Below are 18,705 nucleotides of genomic sequence, written 5' to 3' on the forward strand. Positions count from 1 at the left end.
GGAGGATAGAAGGAGAATTGATGCCTTTGAGCTGTGGTGCTGGAGAAGAGTATTGAGAATACCATGGACTGCTAGGAAAACAAACATATTTGTCCTGGAAAGGGTTAAACCGGGTGGCTCCTTGGAGGCAAGGATTCTGAGGCTCCGATACTGTGGACATGTTGTGAGGAGAGACCGGTCCTTGGAGAGGGACATCATGCTTGGGAGAGTGGAGGGACGGTGCAGGAGAGGAAGGCCCTCTGTGAGGTGGATTGATTCAGTGACTGGGATAATTGGGATGGGAGTGTCAGAGACAGTGCGATTGGCACGGGACAGAGCGGAGTTTAGGGCTGTTGTACATAGGGTCGCTATGAGTCGCAGGCGACACGACGGCACACAACAACAACAACATGTTTGTAGTATTGGGGATGTAGGATCTAGGCAAGGCAAGCTTGTGAGGGGAGGTATTCCCATATCAGGTATGGAGGAATTTGTTCATGAAGAAATGGAGTATTGCCTTCAAATTATTAAACAAAAAGAAGACATGTTACAGTAGAAAAATTAGTAAAATATAGCCATTTCATAAAAGAGAACATGAATGAGTAATCAATGAATCTTTCTAATAATTAAGGAAATATGGATGAATACCACATTCGTGCTATAATTAGCAACAAATAATATGTAAAGTGTTGGTTAGGGAGAATAAATTAAACATTAGAGATACTTTTTTTTTGTCCCAGTAATATGCTTCTTTTATTTTTGTGCCTTTATGTTAAAATACATATTTAAACAAGGAACAAAGATAATATTGAATTTTTCCATAGACTTTGGCTTCTTATTTACAGTGTTACATTGTAAATCATATTCCACTGTACACAAATTCAAGACTCTGCATTACTGTTCTTCTCAAATACTCATTATAGAACTTATAGCTTGAGGCTATGCAGTGTTGAAGTTTAGAAGAGCTAGAGGGGAAAAGTACAAATTTTATCAATAGTACTATTATTTTAAAAGGTCTGACCTCAATTCTCTTCTAGATTGTTTCACTGAAATCATTCTTTGTTACCGAAAAACGCCCCATATGAGGTATGAGGACCACAGTTTAAGCTACCACAGGCTCCACTTAAACTGGTTAACAAATAAAAACACGTCATTACTTATTAAGATTATTATATGCTACAGTACCACTGTCAGACCATTTAAACGGGCAGATTGACTCTTCATTTCAGACAAATCAACAACAGTTGGCACCTCTTTATGAAATTAAAATTATTTCCTGAAACTTTTAAGTTTTGCTTTGTAAACAGTTAAAGCACACATTTTGTGAAGAAGATTTAATCATTTCTGTTTTAGTTTACACATTAAAGAGAAGTTACTATTTTTTAAGGAAGAATTGAGTACACATACACACACTCTTTCTCTCTCTCTCTCACATACACACACACACACACACACACACACACACACACTTTCAGTCAAGCTCACACACATAACTAAAAGCTAGCTACAGCAGCACTTGTGCCTCGAATGGTGCATGAGGTTGTATGAGGAATTCCAGAAGGAGGAAGATGAAACATCCAACTTTGGTTAAAAGGCCCAGAAAGCCGAGGTTCTGGAATGCTTCTCAGATGTTTCCTGCTCGACCTGAAGACTCAGTTCACTGGGCTATCCAGGCAGCACACCCCACCTTCGATTGCTACGGACTGTCCTGCCACCGCACCCAGAGGGAGCCTGGAAATGTGGGTCTTGGCTTTCCCATCCTGTGACGACATGTATCCAACACACATGCTTTCCACTGTGTGGCTCCACAGAAACTCCACCAGGAGTCTCTGCTCACTCTGTGAGGAGTCAGGCTCTGCAGAGCATCTGCAAGACCGGAGGACAATCACCCCACCCCCCAAGAACGCTGTCTTCACTTGCAAGGAAAGGTGAACTGATAAACTCTTTTGCATAGACTCCAACAGTGTTTGATGAGTTTCCTCAGCTTGCAAAGCATGTGAACGTTATCGAGCCAGTATGGTGCGAACGAGATGCTCTCCACATCCTGAGGTACTCACAGTGTGGAGTAGGGATTATGAGCTCCAGTGTTTTCAGCCCAACAGCCATATCCATAATGAGCAGTCTGCCCCACTCTCCCGGGATGCTTCAAGGCCAGACCTCCACTGGAAACAGCAGCAGCAACATTCCCTTCTTGATCCACAACCACGGCACCCACTGTGTCCAAAGTGCTTGAATCATTTACCTTTTCACTTGATTGTTTTCTTTTCTTTAGTTGAACAAAATCGGTTTCTACCCTTTCTGCAAGCTCTAGTTTCCTCTTGTTTCTTTTAAATGCAGCTAAACTGAATCTTGTAGCCATGATGCTAGGAGAGCAAGAGGGTATTCCATGATCTATCGCCCATCTGTAAACACCTCCAACTAGAAAGCAGGGAGGAATTCTGCCAGCCGAGAGCTTGCCCTTCTGTCCTTCACACAGAAGACGATTAGCAACGGCAACTGGGTTTTTAATTCCACTCAGTGCTCCAACTGCTCCAAAATGCAAAGATTTTCCATCCATTATGCTGGCATCACATTCAATCTTACCCAAAAGATTGAGATTAGATCCCATTCCTGCATTTGTAAAAGGAGAATCCTCAAGTTCCACCAGAGCTGCAGTGACTGCATCTGTTGCAAGGGAACCAGCCTGCAGCTTTTCAATTGCCTTTTGGCAATCTCGTTTGCATACATGTTTGTACTCCTTAGCTTTGGATTCAGAATGATAACCTGCACCTGCATGGACCAATACAAAGCCCCCTCGTTTCTCTTTACGAGTCTGCTCTGTTTCCACCTCCTTGGCTATTACTTTAACAGTTGAAACCTGAGATGATCTGGAAGCCAGCCGTTCTCCTGAACTCATCCCCTTCTCCATGGTTATTCTCCAAGGTTACCATCTTCTAATGTGGAAAGAGCATACTTTCATCCAAAAGCAATGTCAGGAGAGGAATTACCCCGCTTCCAGTCCCAAGCCCTCCTAGAGATACTTTTACTATAATCTAGTAAAGTTAGCAGTGTGATGTATTTAATCTATACCCCAACAAGACACTCTTAGATTTATATTCCAAGAGCTCTGAGATTATGTAACATACCTTATTCCTTAACAAAACTTGACCCCTTTAGATTTAGCATCAATTAATGATTGATGCTAAATGTATAAATTGTGTTAGGTATAATACATCTAAAACTTTTAAATATATCATTGTTTCTAATAGCAAAAAAACAATTTAAACAATAGAAATTGTTATCAGTTGGCAAGTAGTTGAATAAAATGTGATAGGCTCTTGCCTGCACCTCCATGAAGAGTAACTCTGAACCCTAATCCTATCCTGAGCCAGTCTTACTGACTCTGACACATTTAACCCCTTTATCCCAGTTACTGTGTCAGTTCATCTCCAGGGCCTTCCTCTCACACTACCCCTCCATCCTTCTAAGTATGATGACCTTCTCCAGGGAGCAACTTGGTTTCACCCTCTCCAGGACAAACATGTTTGTTCTTTTGGCAGTCCCTGGAATGTTCAGAACTCTTCAGCATCACAACTTAAAGGTATTGCTTCTTCTGTCATCCTTATTCATTATCCAGCTTTCTGATGCAAAGCAAGTGATCATGAAGACCATGGCTTGGGTCAGGTGCACCTTAGTCCCTAAACTGACATCATTGCTCGTGAGCACTCTGGCAAGATGTCTGACAGTAGATTTTCCCAGTGCAGTTCATCTTTTGATTTCCTGACTGCTGGTGCCAACAGTGTTGATTGTGGAACAAAAACAAAAACCACCCAAGCTGAAATTGTTAACAGTCTCAATCTCTTCTCCACCTATTATGGTGTTGCCAGTTTTCCAAGTGGTGAGAATCTTCGTCTTCTTGATGGTGAGCTTCAATCAATTTGAAAGCTGCAGTTCTTGACCTTCTGCAGCAAACACTTCAGGCCCTCCTCAGTTTCGGCATGCAAGGTTATAACAATCTGCATAATGCAGGTTGTTGATGAATCTTCCTCCAATCCTAATGCCACATTCCTCATTAAGCCCATCAGAGTAAACGGCTTTATAGGTTTTACTAGGCTGAAATCTACATAGGCAGATCACCAGTCTCTCACTCATGGAATGAATTGGTTGAACTGCCTATTTTTTCGGTTAGCAGCTGACGGGTTAACCATGTGCCACCTAGGCTCCTTTGTTGAAAATACTTAACCCAAAATAAAGCCTAGTGTTTCCTTAGCTTCAATCCAGATAGCACATTTAACATCACATGATTATAAGTGTTACAGCACACCACCCACAGAATACTTTATTGCTAGTCTCTGACATTTCCACAGAAAATTACCATTTAGAATTTCTACTTCACTAGAAAATACTATCATTCTTTTCAGAATAATAGACATTTCCAGATTATTTTTGAATCCTCACCCTGAATTGAGGTGGAAATGTGTTAAATTTTTATATCAGATTAAATAAATCATTAAAAATGTGTGATACATACGCTGAAGCTTTAGAATAGATTGTTAATTTTTCCATAGCTATACCAAAATAAACTCAATGTTACATATAAAGGATGAGGAAAACATTGAGGTAAGTACTATTCAAGAATTTCACCAGAAGTAAACTAGTTTGTTAATGATACATAAAGTTAAATACTTTTTATATTTTCTAGTCCAAAATTAACCCATAATTGCAACTGAAAAATAGTTACACCTTTTTTTACCAGCAGCAAAACAAAATTATATGATAACTAAAGGTTTCAGGGTTAAGCAACTGATTAACAACTATAGCAATTCTCAAGTCGTTAACCCTGATACTAAAACAAGTTAATACAGTAGGACCAAATTAATAATTAAGCTAGAGACAAAGGAAAATTTCGAGTCTAAATTTGAAACAAAGCTTGTATAATGTTCTAATTTTGTGAATAGCAACAAAATTTATTTTTGCAAATAATGAGAGTTAAGATTTCTCCCTCCTATAAAAAGGCTGATGATTTAGTGAGGAAATAAGAATTACAGTTTTGATTATGAAATACAAGTAAGTATTGATTTTTGTCATTCAGACCCAACTCTGAGAATTTCATGTCCAATCTTTTTTTTTCTCCATTAAATTATTAGGACTGCCGTAAGAACATAAATGTATCTTGGAAGAAGTACAGACAGAATACTCCTTAAAAGCAAAGACTGTGAGAATTTATTTCATTATTTTGGGCAGATGGGATGAGTCCTTGGACAAGGACATCATTCTTGGAAAGTTGAAGAGTCATATAAAGGGAAGACTTCTAAGGAAATAGATTGACACAGTGACTTCAATGATGGCCTTAAGCATGGTGGAGATTATGGCGATGGTGGACTATCAGGGAGGTTTTCCATCTCTTGTAAACAGGGTTGCTCTGAGTTGGAATCAACTCTTTGGCAGCTGACAACAATAGCATATAATGCAGTCCTCTTTTTACATCAGAACAAAATGTTCAAACCCATTGCAGTCAAGTCAAAATTGACTCAGCCATCCTTTTGAGACAACAGAACTGCCTCTAGGGTGTCCAAAGCTGTAAATTTTTATGGAAGCAGACTGCCACCTCCTTCTCCCAAGAAGGGTAGGTTTGAGCCACTGACATGTTAGTAAACAACCTAAGTTCTTTATGAGTGTGCTACCAGAGCTCTTTATAGAGATACAGTCTAGTATAACTTCGAGATAGCAACCTCTGGTTTGACTTGGTATTACTGTTTCTCAGACACCTTATTAGTTTTAAAGATCTCTTACTGCCTCACTCATTTGTACTTTTAACTCATTTCAGATTTGAATTAATAATCTTACATAACAGTCAATTTTAAAAAACCTAAATAAGTTCCTATCATGTATTGTGTCAAGTTGGAATCAACTCATGGCTGACCTTCCAGTGGTTATTGCCTTTTTTAGAGGCAATAAATCACAAAAGAGGAGATTGCCCATCCTTCTCCCACAGAACTTCTGGTGGAAACGAACCATGTACAATGTGCATTCAAAATTTTAGCACAGCTTCTTAACACTAGGCAGCCAGAATGCATACAAAATATGTCAAGGCAAAACATATCTTACAAAATATGCCAAGACTTCCTGGAGAGATTAAAGACTATGTGTTGAAATTTCCCTTTCCTTAACAGTTGAGATCAAAGGCTACTATTTCCACAAAAAATTTCTGAAGTTCCCAGTTGGTAATTTTTGTGTCCTTGCCCTTCCATAATACTGTATGTCTTAGAATATTCACCTTTCAATTTTGTATAGTAGTTTTGTGCATATCCAATTGAGTTAAAGTAAAACTATCTTAGAAGGCAGAAATGGGCTTATTTTGGAATCTTTCTTTTTGTGACGTCTCTGTCACACAGTTTGTAATTTTGCCTATTCTAAATGATTGGTTTATTAACTCTAGGCATAGTGATTAGCAATGTAATGTAGCCTTGTCTTTGAATTAAATGGTTGAAACAGTTAATAAAGACTATAATAGGTTTTGTGGGTTTTTTTAAAAGACTGTAATAGCTTAAGGAAGTACAGTTTGGTATCTGAAGAGAAAAACTGGCTTAACTTTTTGTACAATATAAAATGCAGGCTTTCACAAAATTTTATAGTACTTTTTTCCAGTTTTGTAGAAAACGTGCATTTAGTTCTTTTTACAGAGTAGAAGTTGTGAATACTTTACAGACAACAGTCAGCATTAAAAGGTATGCATTAACAACACAGCAGGATGCTTTTTATTTGCAAAAAAAGAAAAATTTCTTCTGTTTTAAATGATACACCACTAAGGACGTGTTTTAAAAGTTTGTACTACTTTCAATTTGGTGAAAATGTATTGTCTACCATGTATGGTTTTGGTTGGTTGGTTTGTGTGTTTTTGTTTTTTGGGTTTTTTTTTAAGGAAAAAAAAAGCTTGAATAAATCTCCACATCAAAAAAGGGTTGGGGCCAGGGGAAGGTAAAGAAATATGTTTTATTTATCATTTTCTAGGGAAAAGAAGCTCTGGTGAAAGGAGTTGTGCTGCTGACAGTTTGGATCCACCAACTGCTCTTGCAGAAGTAAGATGGGCAGCCTCCTCTAGTCTCAAAACTGTGGTGGTATGAGTTAGATTTGACTTGAAAATGGGCTTAGTTTTTGGCTTTCTACTAAGAGCAGGACTTAGGCTAAAACAAAAATAGAGAATTAGAGAAATTGGAGTTAAAGATCATCGGTGACTCATTGAGAAGAGTTTTGAATGCCAATTTCAGTTGATGAATTAAATGGATTTAAAATTTTAATTTGAGAACAGGAATGTGGTTGAGATTATTGTAATGCTCCAGAAGTGGAATGGTGTAGGCATGCATTGGAGTGATGACTGTATAAAAAAATAAGACATGGTTGTGAGATTAAAAGACATAACAAAGTTTCACAAAGTCCAAGATTTAGGTATAGTTTTTTGCTTGCGTATATAGAATGTGTTGGTGTGCAAGTATTTGCAGTAGGATGAGAAAGGAGCACTTAAATTATGCTTAATCTGTAGAAGCATTAACTTTGTGGTTGAAATCTTTGAAAGTCTAGATAGGCCTTTACCCTGAGGGTTAAGAAATATTTAACATGTGGCCTTTATTTTCAACAGATAGAGGCTACAATGTACAAAGTGTGCTGTTAATTTCCTAATGAAAAGTAGGTATCTAAATAGAGCTTCATGCTGTTCGCAATCTTTATGTGTTGTTTTATTTCATTCACAATTGTATATGAGCTGACTGGTTGCCTGAATTTATTCCCACTCTTTATGTTGGCTCTTTAAATTGTATATTTTTCCTTTATTTTCTCCTAACTCCCACATTCAACAATGGATCACATTCTCTTAAAGATTCTGTTTGTTAAGCAACCACAAGGACCTACTTCAGACTATAAGAGAAAATAGAATTACACGGGGAGCTCTGGTGGCCTAGTGGCAAGAAGCTGCACTGCAATCCCAGAGGAGCACGGTTCGAATCCACCAGATGCTCTGCCGGGAAAGGAGGGACAATCTCCTCCTGTACCAGTCAGATCTGATTTGACAGTACACGCACACACACAAATAATAAAATAAAAATTAAAAAAATATAATTACACTCAACTCCGAACTTACCAACATGGTTAGGCTTCAAAGACCAGATCATTATGCAAAAATCAGCATAATGTGAAAATGGAGGATGACTATCACATAATTGCAAAACCAATGAGAGTCATGATCCAGCCAACTGGACACACAGCCTTACCCATCACAACCAGCGTTCATCTTGCCACACACATTGGTGTTCATTACTCTCGGATATATTTTGTTAATGTGCAAAAACAGTTGAAAAATAGATTTTTTTACTCTTGTCATAAATGGAAAATAATATATGAGGAGTATGCCTATTATAAAACATAACAATACCACTGTAATTTATTCTATTTGAAATATATTGAAAGGATATTTTAAAATTAAAAACTTTAATTTGATGCATCTCAGTTACCAAATAGGTTTTTCTGTTTTTTTATAGCCAAGGACAAATGACATAATTTCGATTTGTAGTCTTTCAACATGGTAGTAGCTGCAGGAGCAGTTGCTTAACAGGCTCTTTAAAAATTCTTTTGATGATGTGAAAATTTGTCATTAATAACTAAATTTGGTCCTGGACTAATTTCAGTTTTTGATACTGTTTCACTGTTTGAGTAGTAATAGTAAGGGGGGAAAGGAAACAAAAGTTTAAAAGATAAACTCTTATTTTGATGCTATCATTGTGTAGGACAGACTATTACAGCTATACTATAAGAATAGTCTTTAATAAGACTGATAGATGCACTATATGACTAACAGGGAAAAATAACTTTACTGCACACCCATGTTTATCGCAGCTTTGTTCACAGTAGCAAAGAGCTGGAAACAACCCAAGTGCCCATCAACAAATGAATGGATAGAGAAGCTCTGGTATATTCACACAATGGAATACTACACTGCATTGAAAAACAAGGGACTCATGCAATATTATTCAAAATGGGTGATCCTGGAGGACATTATGCTGAGTGAAATCTCTCAGTCACAAAAGGACTTATACTGCACAGTGCCACTGTTGTAAAATAGGACTGGTGTTGGGGTTGAGGGGAGAAAATAGAGATAAGTAATGTATACTGCATTGAAACAGATGACGTAGAAAACTGTTTAAAAAGGGATATATGATTAGGCATTATTGTCATGACAGGAGTCTAGATCAAAGGCTGCATAGTGGAGTGGACTTGGGGGGAGTTTGGGATTGTATAACAAAGAACTTTTCAAAGAGAAGAATGACTGGAGGGGAGGAGTGGGCAGGGAGAAAAGTGTAACAATGAATGAATGGAAATCCAAAGTCTGTAAATTTTCATTAATATTAATAATAAAAGAAAAATATAACTTTACACTGCAAAGAATTAGGAAACAAATTTTAAAGACATTTTAATAATAAAAAATTATATAACAGAATAAATCTAATGAGATGTTTGGAAGAAAATTTTAAAACATTATTGAAAAGCATGAAAGAAAACGAAGCAATGCTATCTTAATGTAAAGTAAGAATTCTGTAGTGATGACCAAATTGTAAATTCTAATCAAAATCCTAGCTTTGGAAAAAATTGATAATCTTAAAACTCCTATGTATACACAAAGGATTATGAAGATTTGAGAGAGTTTTTCAAGTATAAGAAAGTGGGAAGAAGACTCAACCTTAAGACATCACAAGCATAAAACTTGAAAGACTGATAAATTAGAAAACCTTAAAATCAAACTTTTGTTCAGGCATATCTTGTTTTACTCTGTTTCACTACATTGCACTTACTGTTACTGCTTCAGGAATTGAAAGTTTGTGGCAACCTTGTGTGGAACTTGTCTGCCAGTGCCATTTTCCCAACAGCATGTGTTTGCTTTGTGTGTTATGTTTTGGTAATTCTTAAAATATTCCAATCTGTGCATCACTGTGAGTCAGAACTCACTCAACAGTAGTGAGTATATGTTATGAGTGTGCTATTTACATGCACAAGTTATAGGTCACAAATAGGCTAAGTGTTGGTTAGTATGCAAGGTGAAGACTATGAAATGCAGTGGCTTAATCTTTGGAAACAAACTGTGTGTAGTGAAGCTGCATATGTGCATGCTCTGAACTTGCAATTCCACTTTCAGATCTTAGGGATTCTTTAAAATGTGCACAAGTATATAGGCACACAAGAATATTTGCAACACTTACATAATTGCAAAAACCCCAACAACCCCACTAAAGTAAATATAGATGTCCACTGATACAAACATTGGGTTACATTACTCAATGGAATACTAAACAGTTAAAATTGACAACTTCATTCTATGAATCGTGGATAAATCTCAAACCACACATGAGAAACACAAAAGGCACTACTGTAAACTTTCAAAACATTAGTACATTTTGTGTGTGTGTGTGTGTGTGTGTGTGTGTGTGTGTGTGTGTGTAATACTTTTCCAAAATATGGGAAAGACAAATCAAATAGGTGAGTGGAAACATACCTATATCAGGGGTACCAGCTTTTCCCTTTGATACAACTAATAAGGATTTTGTCTATAATACTGAAATTTTAAAAAAACTAGAAGAGGAGGTATACTAAATTTTAATATAGTTAGATCTATTTGTAAAGACTTTAAGAAGACCAAAGGCATTTATTAAAATTATTGAAAGAGTGTAAGGCAGACTGATTGATCTCTATTCACCAAAGGAACACAAATAAAAGCAGCTGAATCCAGAAAAGAAGAGGATTTTAAATTTCCTTTAAATTTATATATTTCAGCCCCAGGGTTTATAAAACCACCAATTTTGATTATAGACTTTAGAAGCTGGTATGAACTTATTTAAAATGCCCAAGAATAAAGGTGTGACTTTAAAGACTTAAGATAAACCTGACTCAAGCTGTGGCATTTTCAATCACTTCATGTGCCTGTGAAAGACAACGAATAAGGAAGACTGAGGAACTGATGCTACTGAATTGTGCTATTAGAAACCTATTGAATATACCATGGACTGCCAAAAGAACAAATCTTCTCTTTGAAGAGGTGCAGCCAAAGTCAAAGACAGTGAGAATGTGTTTCACATACTTTGGGCTAGTTATCAGAAGCCAGTCTCTGAAGAAGCCCATCATACTGGGAAAAGTAGAAGGTCACGTAAAGGGGATAAGAAGGATATTGTCTCTGCAGCAATGGGATTATTTAAGGATAAGGGAGATGACAAGGATGATATTTTGCACACAGGGTGGCTATGAGTTGGGCATCAACTTAGTGACAAGCACCTAAAGACAAGTTGTCCCCCTGAAACCTACAGCGTCCCTTTTCAGCCGGAAGTCGCTAAGAGAATACGCCATTGCCTTTTCCTTATAAATCAGGGTGAAGTCTCTCTCAGGGAGGAGTGATAGGGAATGGCAAAGGACACACTGACAAAGGAGATTAATCAGAACTGGCTTTGACAAGCATTGTGGCAACTGGACAATTAAAACAGACTTTCAAGGGGGGGGGGAAGAAGAACGAACTGGGGAGGAGGGTAGAGAAAATAGTGCAACAATGAATGAATGAAAACCCAAAATCCCTGTAAATGTTCATTAAAATTAATAAAATAATTATAATTAAAAAAGACATGTTGTTATGAACCATCAAGTCAGAACTGACCCTTAGCAGACCTTCTGGCCAGTTTTTAGAGGCAGATAATTGCAAGGAGGAGGTTGTCCATGCTTCTCCACAGAGTAGTTGGTGGACTTGAGCTATGTGCCTTCAGAATTGCAGTGCAGCTTCTTGTCACTAAGCCACAAGGGATTTATTAGACATTGTCATTAATGACATTAATCAGCTGTAATTAATGTCTATCAATAACTGACTGAAAAACCATTATGATTTGTAAATTTTCAAATGAAAAAAAACCCAATAAAAAAGAATTAGTAGTAATGTCTCTGCATCTGATCTGTTGACTCCGTTAGTAACCAAAAAGAAGGTAAAGGCTGTCTTTATCAGTTTTTTTATCTCCACCAAATGGAAAGCTTTCTATTCTTTTCGAGCAGTTGGTGGAATGAATCTGAATACATTTTCATTACTCTTAGTGCAAATCAACAAATATGACGTATTTTCATGAATGCTACATACTTCTCATCTCTAAAGTGTTGTGGAATGAAAAATAGTTGACTAGATACAACATTAAATTTAGTTATTTGGAACTTGAACAACTAGGAGAATAACCAGGTGTTTTTGCTTGTTTTATATCATCTACTTTTATTAGTCATGATAGGTTAAGGTAAAGCATCAAAAATTTAGTGTACCCTAGGTTTGAAACATTCAGATTCAATTTCTACATTTGTTAAGAGTATACTTAACTCCTTATTTATCAACAATTTTACTGACATTTCAAGTTTACAACAGTAAGGCAACTATTTAAAAAGTGACATATACGTGGCAGTAATGAACACTGAGGTCCAAGATGAGTGTTAACACTGGTTGTAATGGCTTAGCTTGTATCATTTTGTTGGGCCAATTTGGCAATAATGATTGTCTTCCATTTTCAAATAACATTGACTTTTGAATAATAGCCTAGTCTTTGGAACCTAATCATGTTTACATATGAGTAGTGGATGTAGTATAAAAATTTTCTTCAGTGATGAATCTATGGTCTTCAAGATTCAGAAACATTTTCTCCATGTATTGTAGGTAAAATATTGGAATAAAGTGAAAACATTATTATCAAATTAACCAAAATTTGCCAAATTAGTCTTTTGTGTTCTAAAGAAATGAGTTTACTATCATATGTGTACATTCATGGTGGCAGAGTATGAACAGGTTGGTGAGTAGGAATATGCCAAAATTTCAAGATGTTTGAAGAAATATGTTGTGGGGAATGCTTTGCTTTGTAGACAGTAATGACTGTAGGAAATGAAGAGAGGCATTTTTCAGTTAGACGGGAGAGAAATAGCACGTAACAACCATTCCTATACCTTGACCATAAATTGAGTAGAATTTTAATTTATACATCCTCTCAAGCTTTTAATTTTGGGTTTTGGATATGAAAAGAGTAAGACATCTAGCTTCCTAATTATCACTGCGGTTTATATAACTTTTCTGGGGTTTTACGTCCATAATAGTCAGCATTTTTATATTTTTTTAAAAAATTTCTTTTATTATTATTCTTTTTTTTTACTTTTTCTTTTATGTTTATACCATCAAATCAGATCTGATTGGTACAGGAGGCAATTGTTCCTCCTTCTTCAGCAGAGCATCTGGTGGATTTGAACTGCACACCTCTGGGATTGCAGTGCAGCTTCTTGCCACTAGCCCACCAGAGCTTGCCAGCATTTTTACATTTAAAGAGGACCATCTTCCTTGTGGTAACATATTGGTTTGCATACAAAATTTGTATACATGGTGTTTTATTCATGTACATTGTTTCACACAATCCATAATGTACATTATTTAATACATTCATTCATATATATTGTTTTATAAAATTGATGGCTGCCTACTATTACCACTTCTTTTCAGATCCCCATTGATTTTTCCTGTTCCTTGACATACACACATATACACAGCTCCTCATATGCTCACCAAATTCTGTTAGCCTAGTGTGGTAACTTTTAAAGGTAATCTTATGAGTCAATTTATTCCTTTGTTTGGATCGGATTTCACCCAAAGAATAACATGGGAGATACCTATACAGTGATTAATTGTAAGGCTAGTTACCTATAAGACTATTTCCAGTAGAGAAGTCACTGGAAATAGTTGCAATCTGTAACATTTTATATAACTTGACAATTGGGTTTAAGAGAAGCCTCAGTAGTCAATGATGTGAAGAGTATCAGCTCAGGTCCACTTCAGACCAAATTTATAAGGTCATTAATTAGTTTCTTCCTTTTTAATGTTCATTTACTTTTTGAGAATTGTGCTGATTGGTAATTGTGCTGCTAACCCAAAGGTCATGCCTCTCTCATAGTGTAAATGCACCAGTGATTCTGCTTGTGAAAGATGGACAGTCTCCTCCTAGGCAATTTCTACTTCTTGGAAAGCTTAAGGAAGATTAGCTATGCATGGATTCTAACTCAATGGCAATGAGTTTGAGTTTCTTGCCAGTAATCAAGTGCCTTGTATAGGCTCAAAATACAGTGGTCAGTGTATGTTAATTAATATCTGAGTCCTAAAGAAAAAAAAAACCAAAAAACCCCCAACCAAAAAAAAAGTCTGAGTCCCAAGGGATTATTACTTTTCTTATTGGCCTTTGATATACTCTTTATTTTGCTTGAAAAGATAAAGACCAAAGGGTTGAATGCTGCTGGGATTAAAAAAATTGCCCTAGAGAGTTGAGATTTTACAAAGTTGCTGTTTAAATGGCAAAACTAACTTGGATAATACTTAAGGTATATCCAGCTTGGTTTCATTAAAATCTGAAATATCATAAATGTTTGGTGCAATAGGTTAAAGATTTGCTTTATTCTCTACTGTCTGAAAAATAAAATGCCTTTGCTTGTGACTTCTGCAATGCAGCTAGTGCAAGCCATTTTTAATATGTAAAAGGTGTTGGTCCTAGTTGCTAGGTGAAAATGAACAGGTATGGACTCCTACAATAAACTGATTTATCAGATGGTATAAAATACAGTGCATAATTTAGGTTGTATAGATTTTTAGTAGCTAGCACTTCTCCACATAGCAGACCAAGCAATACAATTTTTGCTACTGGCACTTGCTATGATTCAAACAAGGGCCTATTACTGATGAGAATTCTAGTTAAAAATAAATTGAAGTAGCTAACCATTTATTTAACACGACAAGCCATTGAAATAGAGGAAGACCATCAGTGAGATGGATTGACACAGTAGCTGCAACATGGACTCAAGAATAGCACTTACTGGGTGGGCAGTGCAGGACTTGGCAGGGTATCATACTGTTGGACACTACGCATTGGAACCAACTCCATGGCACTTAGCAGAAACCACCTTACTAAAACAGCTTCTAAAACCAAAAGTCTAGGATTATAATCATCCACAGCAGTACTTTTTTCAGTTAATTCCTACTTGTAATGGCTTCATCATGTGTGTCACAGCAAAACAGTAACCTTACTAAAAAGACTGTTGCAGGTCTTCACTCTTGGAGATTGACCCATCTCACAGTCTCTACCCTTGAGATGTATCTTTGCTATCTTTCACCTTCAAGGGAAAAATAAAAAAAGACTATGTCACAGTGAGGGAAGATATGCTATTTATTTTCCAATATAACATAGTTACTAAAAACATTACCATGAAGCTACTGTATTTTTCAGGTAACTGTTAATAATGCTTCCAATTTTAAGTTTCTTAACGAGGGATTTCTCAATCTTACCCCTGTCTCTACAGCATTAATAAGGAGAACATTAAAAAGCATCTATTACTCCACCCAAATTTTATTTCTATTTAAAAGGCAGGTTTTGTTTAATGTTCACTATCTGAACCTTTCCTACTCTTGAAAAATTTTGGATTTACTGGTTTATTCATAGTGTTCAAAATGAACTAGCCATCTCTATTTTCTCTATTTCTGAAACACGCATTCATTAGGTGTCTATGTATGATGACGCAGCAGTAACTAATAGAACCTCACTCTTTTTTTTTGTTGGATATTATTCTGTTCCAAGTAGCTAAGGTAAAATCAACTGTTTTTGAGATTCTAAATATTCTTAAAACTACAGGGCCTGAGCAAAAATGCAAGACACCTAATAATAAAATTTTGTAGCCAATTCATAAGCTCATATTAGAAAAATCCCTTAGGATATTGTAGAATACATCTTCAAGTATTTGGTCTAACAAATTTTGCCAAGCATAAGAATTCCAACATGGTAGAAAGGGTTGCCCACTTCTAGTCATTCTTTTATCTTACAAAGAGAACTTCTTTTCCTCCTCAGTATGTAAGATATGCATATTGGGGAAGAGTCACTAAAATGACTAAGGATGGTTTTTTTCACACAAAGCACAACTGCTTAACATACAAAATGATAATCTTATGTGGAACTGAAAAGGTCACTTCCTCGAGATCTTTCGGGAGAAAAATAACATACAAATCAAAGGCACAAAACGCAATCTTTATTGTACTTATTCAATTATGGCTTATTTACAGGTTATGCTTCAACACTAAATTACTGAGGTTAGTCTTATTCGATAATGAAGCTGTTAGTGGACACGACCTTCTGGCTTTGAAGCGTTTATATATCCAAACATTGCTAACTTTACAGGCACCAAGGTGTTCCCTACTTTAAATTGTTCATTCCTTTCCTGCTAGCATGAAGACTCTTTGAAGCATCCTTGATTGAATTACATCTTTTATTTGATGTGGCAAAAAAACAAAACAAAACAAAAACCAACCCAAAACTTGCTAAATTCTGCTTAGAATCTTTTAGTTTATGATGTTCAAACTCTTCACACCAGACACACTGATGATCAAACTAAACTGACGGACGTCCTCCAAAATGTCCGCAGGAGCCTTAGGGAAGGTTCTTACAAGGCCAGTTTGAGATACCTAACAGATGGCCTTCACTGTTAAGCCAGTCACTTAACAGAGAATGCTGGTTCTTGTCAGAATCCACGCGTTAGCTTATCCAACAGTCAGAAGGGCGTGTTTAAGGACAGGGATGATGCTAAAGCCCATTTCGTTGTCCTCCTCCAGGGGATGTCAAACCACCCACTGTATGAAACTAGGCGGGGGAGGAGTGCAGCAGTTTGCTGCCAAGACATCTCTCTGCAGGGAAGCAGTTTCCCTGAGTCACGGAGAGGGCGGGAGGTTGGGCCCACCTGCCCACGTCTCGTCTTCGTAAGGGACCCAATATAAAGAGGCAAAGATAGTAGGGTAAGGGATAGCACTCGCCATTCCTCAAGAAGGCCCCACCGCCACCTCATTCCCAAGAGACTCTGCATTTCCAGAGAAGCTGCACTCCATTCCGGCAGCAATCAGCCGACCCTTCCCTACCAGCGTCACGTGCCCCAGGAAGGACGTGGGTGGGACTTGAACCACCAACGGAAATGACGTAGTCTCCTCTAGTCGCATGATGTGGCAAAATGAGAAAAAAAAAAAAAAAGTAGGGGTAGGGAGTAGCAAGAGGCTGGGGAAAGTGATGAGTCCAAAAAAGTAGTCCCTTCGGGTCTTATATTGGCACCTTGTCGCAGCAGTAAACGAGGCTCTCGGCGCACTGCGCCCCGAATTCTTGCGCCCGGCAAACCGCCGCACTCTGTGGAGGGGTACATAAGACGGAGGGGGTGAGACGACTTGGGCGGAGTTCTGCCGCCGGGAACCTTCCGCAGGGCTCAGCCGTTTCCGGAGTCTGCGCTGCGCCCGGTTCCGCCATTGCGGCTCTCCCGGCCCCTGGAGCCTCCGCCCCCGACCCGAGCTCTTTCGTCTGCCTGCCAGTTTCCTGCGTCCCCGGAGAGTATCCTGCTGAGCCCAGCCTCCCCCCCTCCCCATCTCCTCCTTTCCCTTGGAGAGCCCGGGCATTCGCTGCCCCGTAGCCCCAGTGACAGGAGGAGACCATACCCCCCGACAGCGCCATGGCCCAGATTCTACCAATTCGTTTTCAGGAGCATCTTCAGGTGCGGTTGGGTTAGGGCTGGTGAGGGCTGCGGAGAAGGTGGTAGTGGTAGAAAGCAAGGAAGAAGCTGGACTATATAGGCCGAAGCAGAAAGCGGTGTCGTGGGGGGGAGGGGGCTGTCGGTGCGTGGGATAGATGGAGGAGGGGGCGCTATCTTGGAATGCTTAACGCGTTAAAGAAATCTTGTGGGGCTTGAATGGAAAGGACAAGAGCCAGGGTGCAAAGGGCGGCGAAGCTAGGCCTGAGTCTCAGACTCTGCCTTGCTTCCTGGATGGCGAGAACTGCGTGTACTGATTCTCCTTTGCCCATTTTGTTCAGTTCATTCATTTGGGTAGGTGGATGGGAGGAGATTCTCTCTTGTGACTCCTGGAGCAAGGATTCTCTTCACCCCCTGGGCCATTGCAGGGCTGTCATCTCCCATTTCTCTTCTCCCTCTCCCCCATCGTGTCTGCACCTTCGAGTTGTGGGGCGGCTGGGTGGGGAGGAGCAACCTTTTTTTCTTCCTCCCTCTGCGCCTTTCAATAGGAAAAGACACCTTCCCCTCTGAGATGAGGGACGACGGCCTTCCCTGAAGCTTTAGGATCAGAAGGTCACTGAAGGAACCGAAGGAGATAGAGACTGGGGGACGTATTGCAGAGGGCGGGGTCAGTCTCAGCTTGCGTGGGGTCAAGGTCCCTAAGGGAAATTAGCCTTTTTCCCTTTCTTGATCTCTTTAGGGATGGGGCCACTCTTAGTCCGTTTTTGGTTCTAGGAGGTGGGAGAGAGCCATTCAGAGATTATTTGGGCATCTAGTGGAAGCTAGCCGATTGTTGGGCTCCTGGTAGGAGTAGCTCCTTCAGGACAGTTTGGAATTAAACAGCCCAGGGGATAGAGCACACCTGCTTTGAACTATTCAGGTCTATTTGGTGTGTAATTGGCTCCCTTTTTGCAGGTTCTAGAATTCTTCCACTACGATAGCTTATCCTGGAGGCAGCCAGACCGTTGTCTTTGTCTGGCAGCATGCCAAAGCAGAGCCAGGCAGGTGATCCTTGGAGGGCTTGACTGAATCCAGACTTTTCGGTTCTTCAATTTCCTAGGTTCACCAGTCCTACTTCTACTTATTTTTTACCTTATCTGAAAGAATTACTTGCTTGTTTTCATCCCAGATACCCCT

General features: G+C 38.5%; 1 protein-coding gene and 1 pseudogene across 1 annotated transcript in view; one reads left to right on the forward strand and one right to left on the reverse strand.

Annotated features, from left to right (window-relative positions):
- Nucleotides 1-1,631: 1,631 nt before the first annotated feature.
- On the reverse strand, nt 1,632-16,837 carry LOC102871171 (annotated as a pseudogene).
- Nucleotides 16,838-17,283: 446 nt separating this feature from the next.
- The window catches only part of CLTC (clathrin, heavy chain (Hc)), a 74,722-nt gene continuing 73,300 nt past the window's right edge, over nt 17,284-18,705 (forward strand). Inside the window, exon 1 of the mRNA XM_006899438.1 lies at nt 17,284-17,553. Coding sequence (XP_006899500.1) covers nt 17,512-17,553 — 42 coding nt within the window. The 5' untranslated portion in view covers nt 17,284-17,511. The remainder of the gene's footprint in view (nt 17,554-18,705) is intronic.

The sequence above is a fragment of the Elephantulus edwardii genome, unplaced genomic scaffold (genome assembly GCF_000299155.1).
Source record: "Elephantulus edwardii isolate Elephantulus edwardi_28Jun2011 unplaced genomic scaffold, EleEdw1.0 scaffold00257, whole genome shotgun sequence".
NCBI lineage: Eukaryota > Metazoa > Chordata > Mammalia > Macroscelidea > Macroscelididae > Elephantulus > Elephantulus edwardii.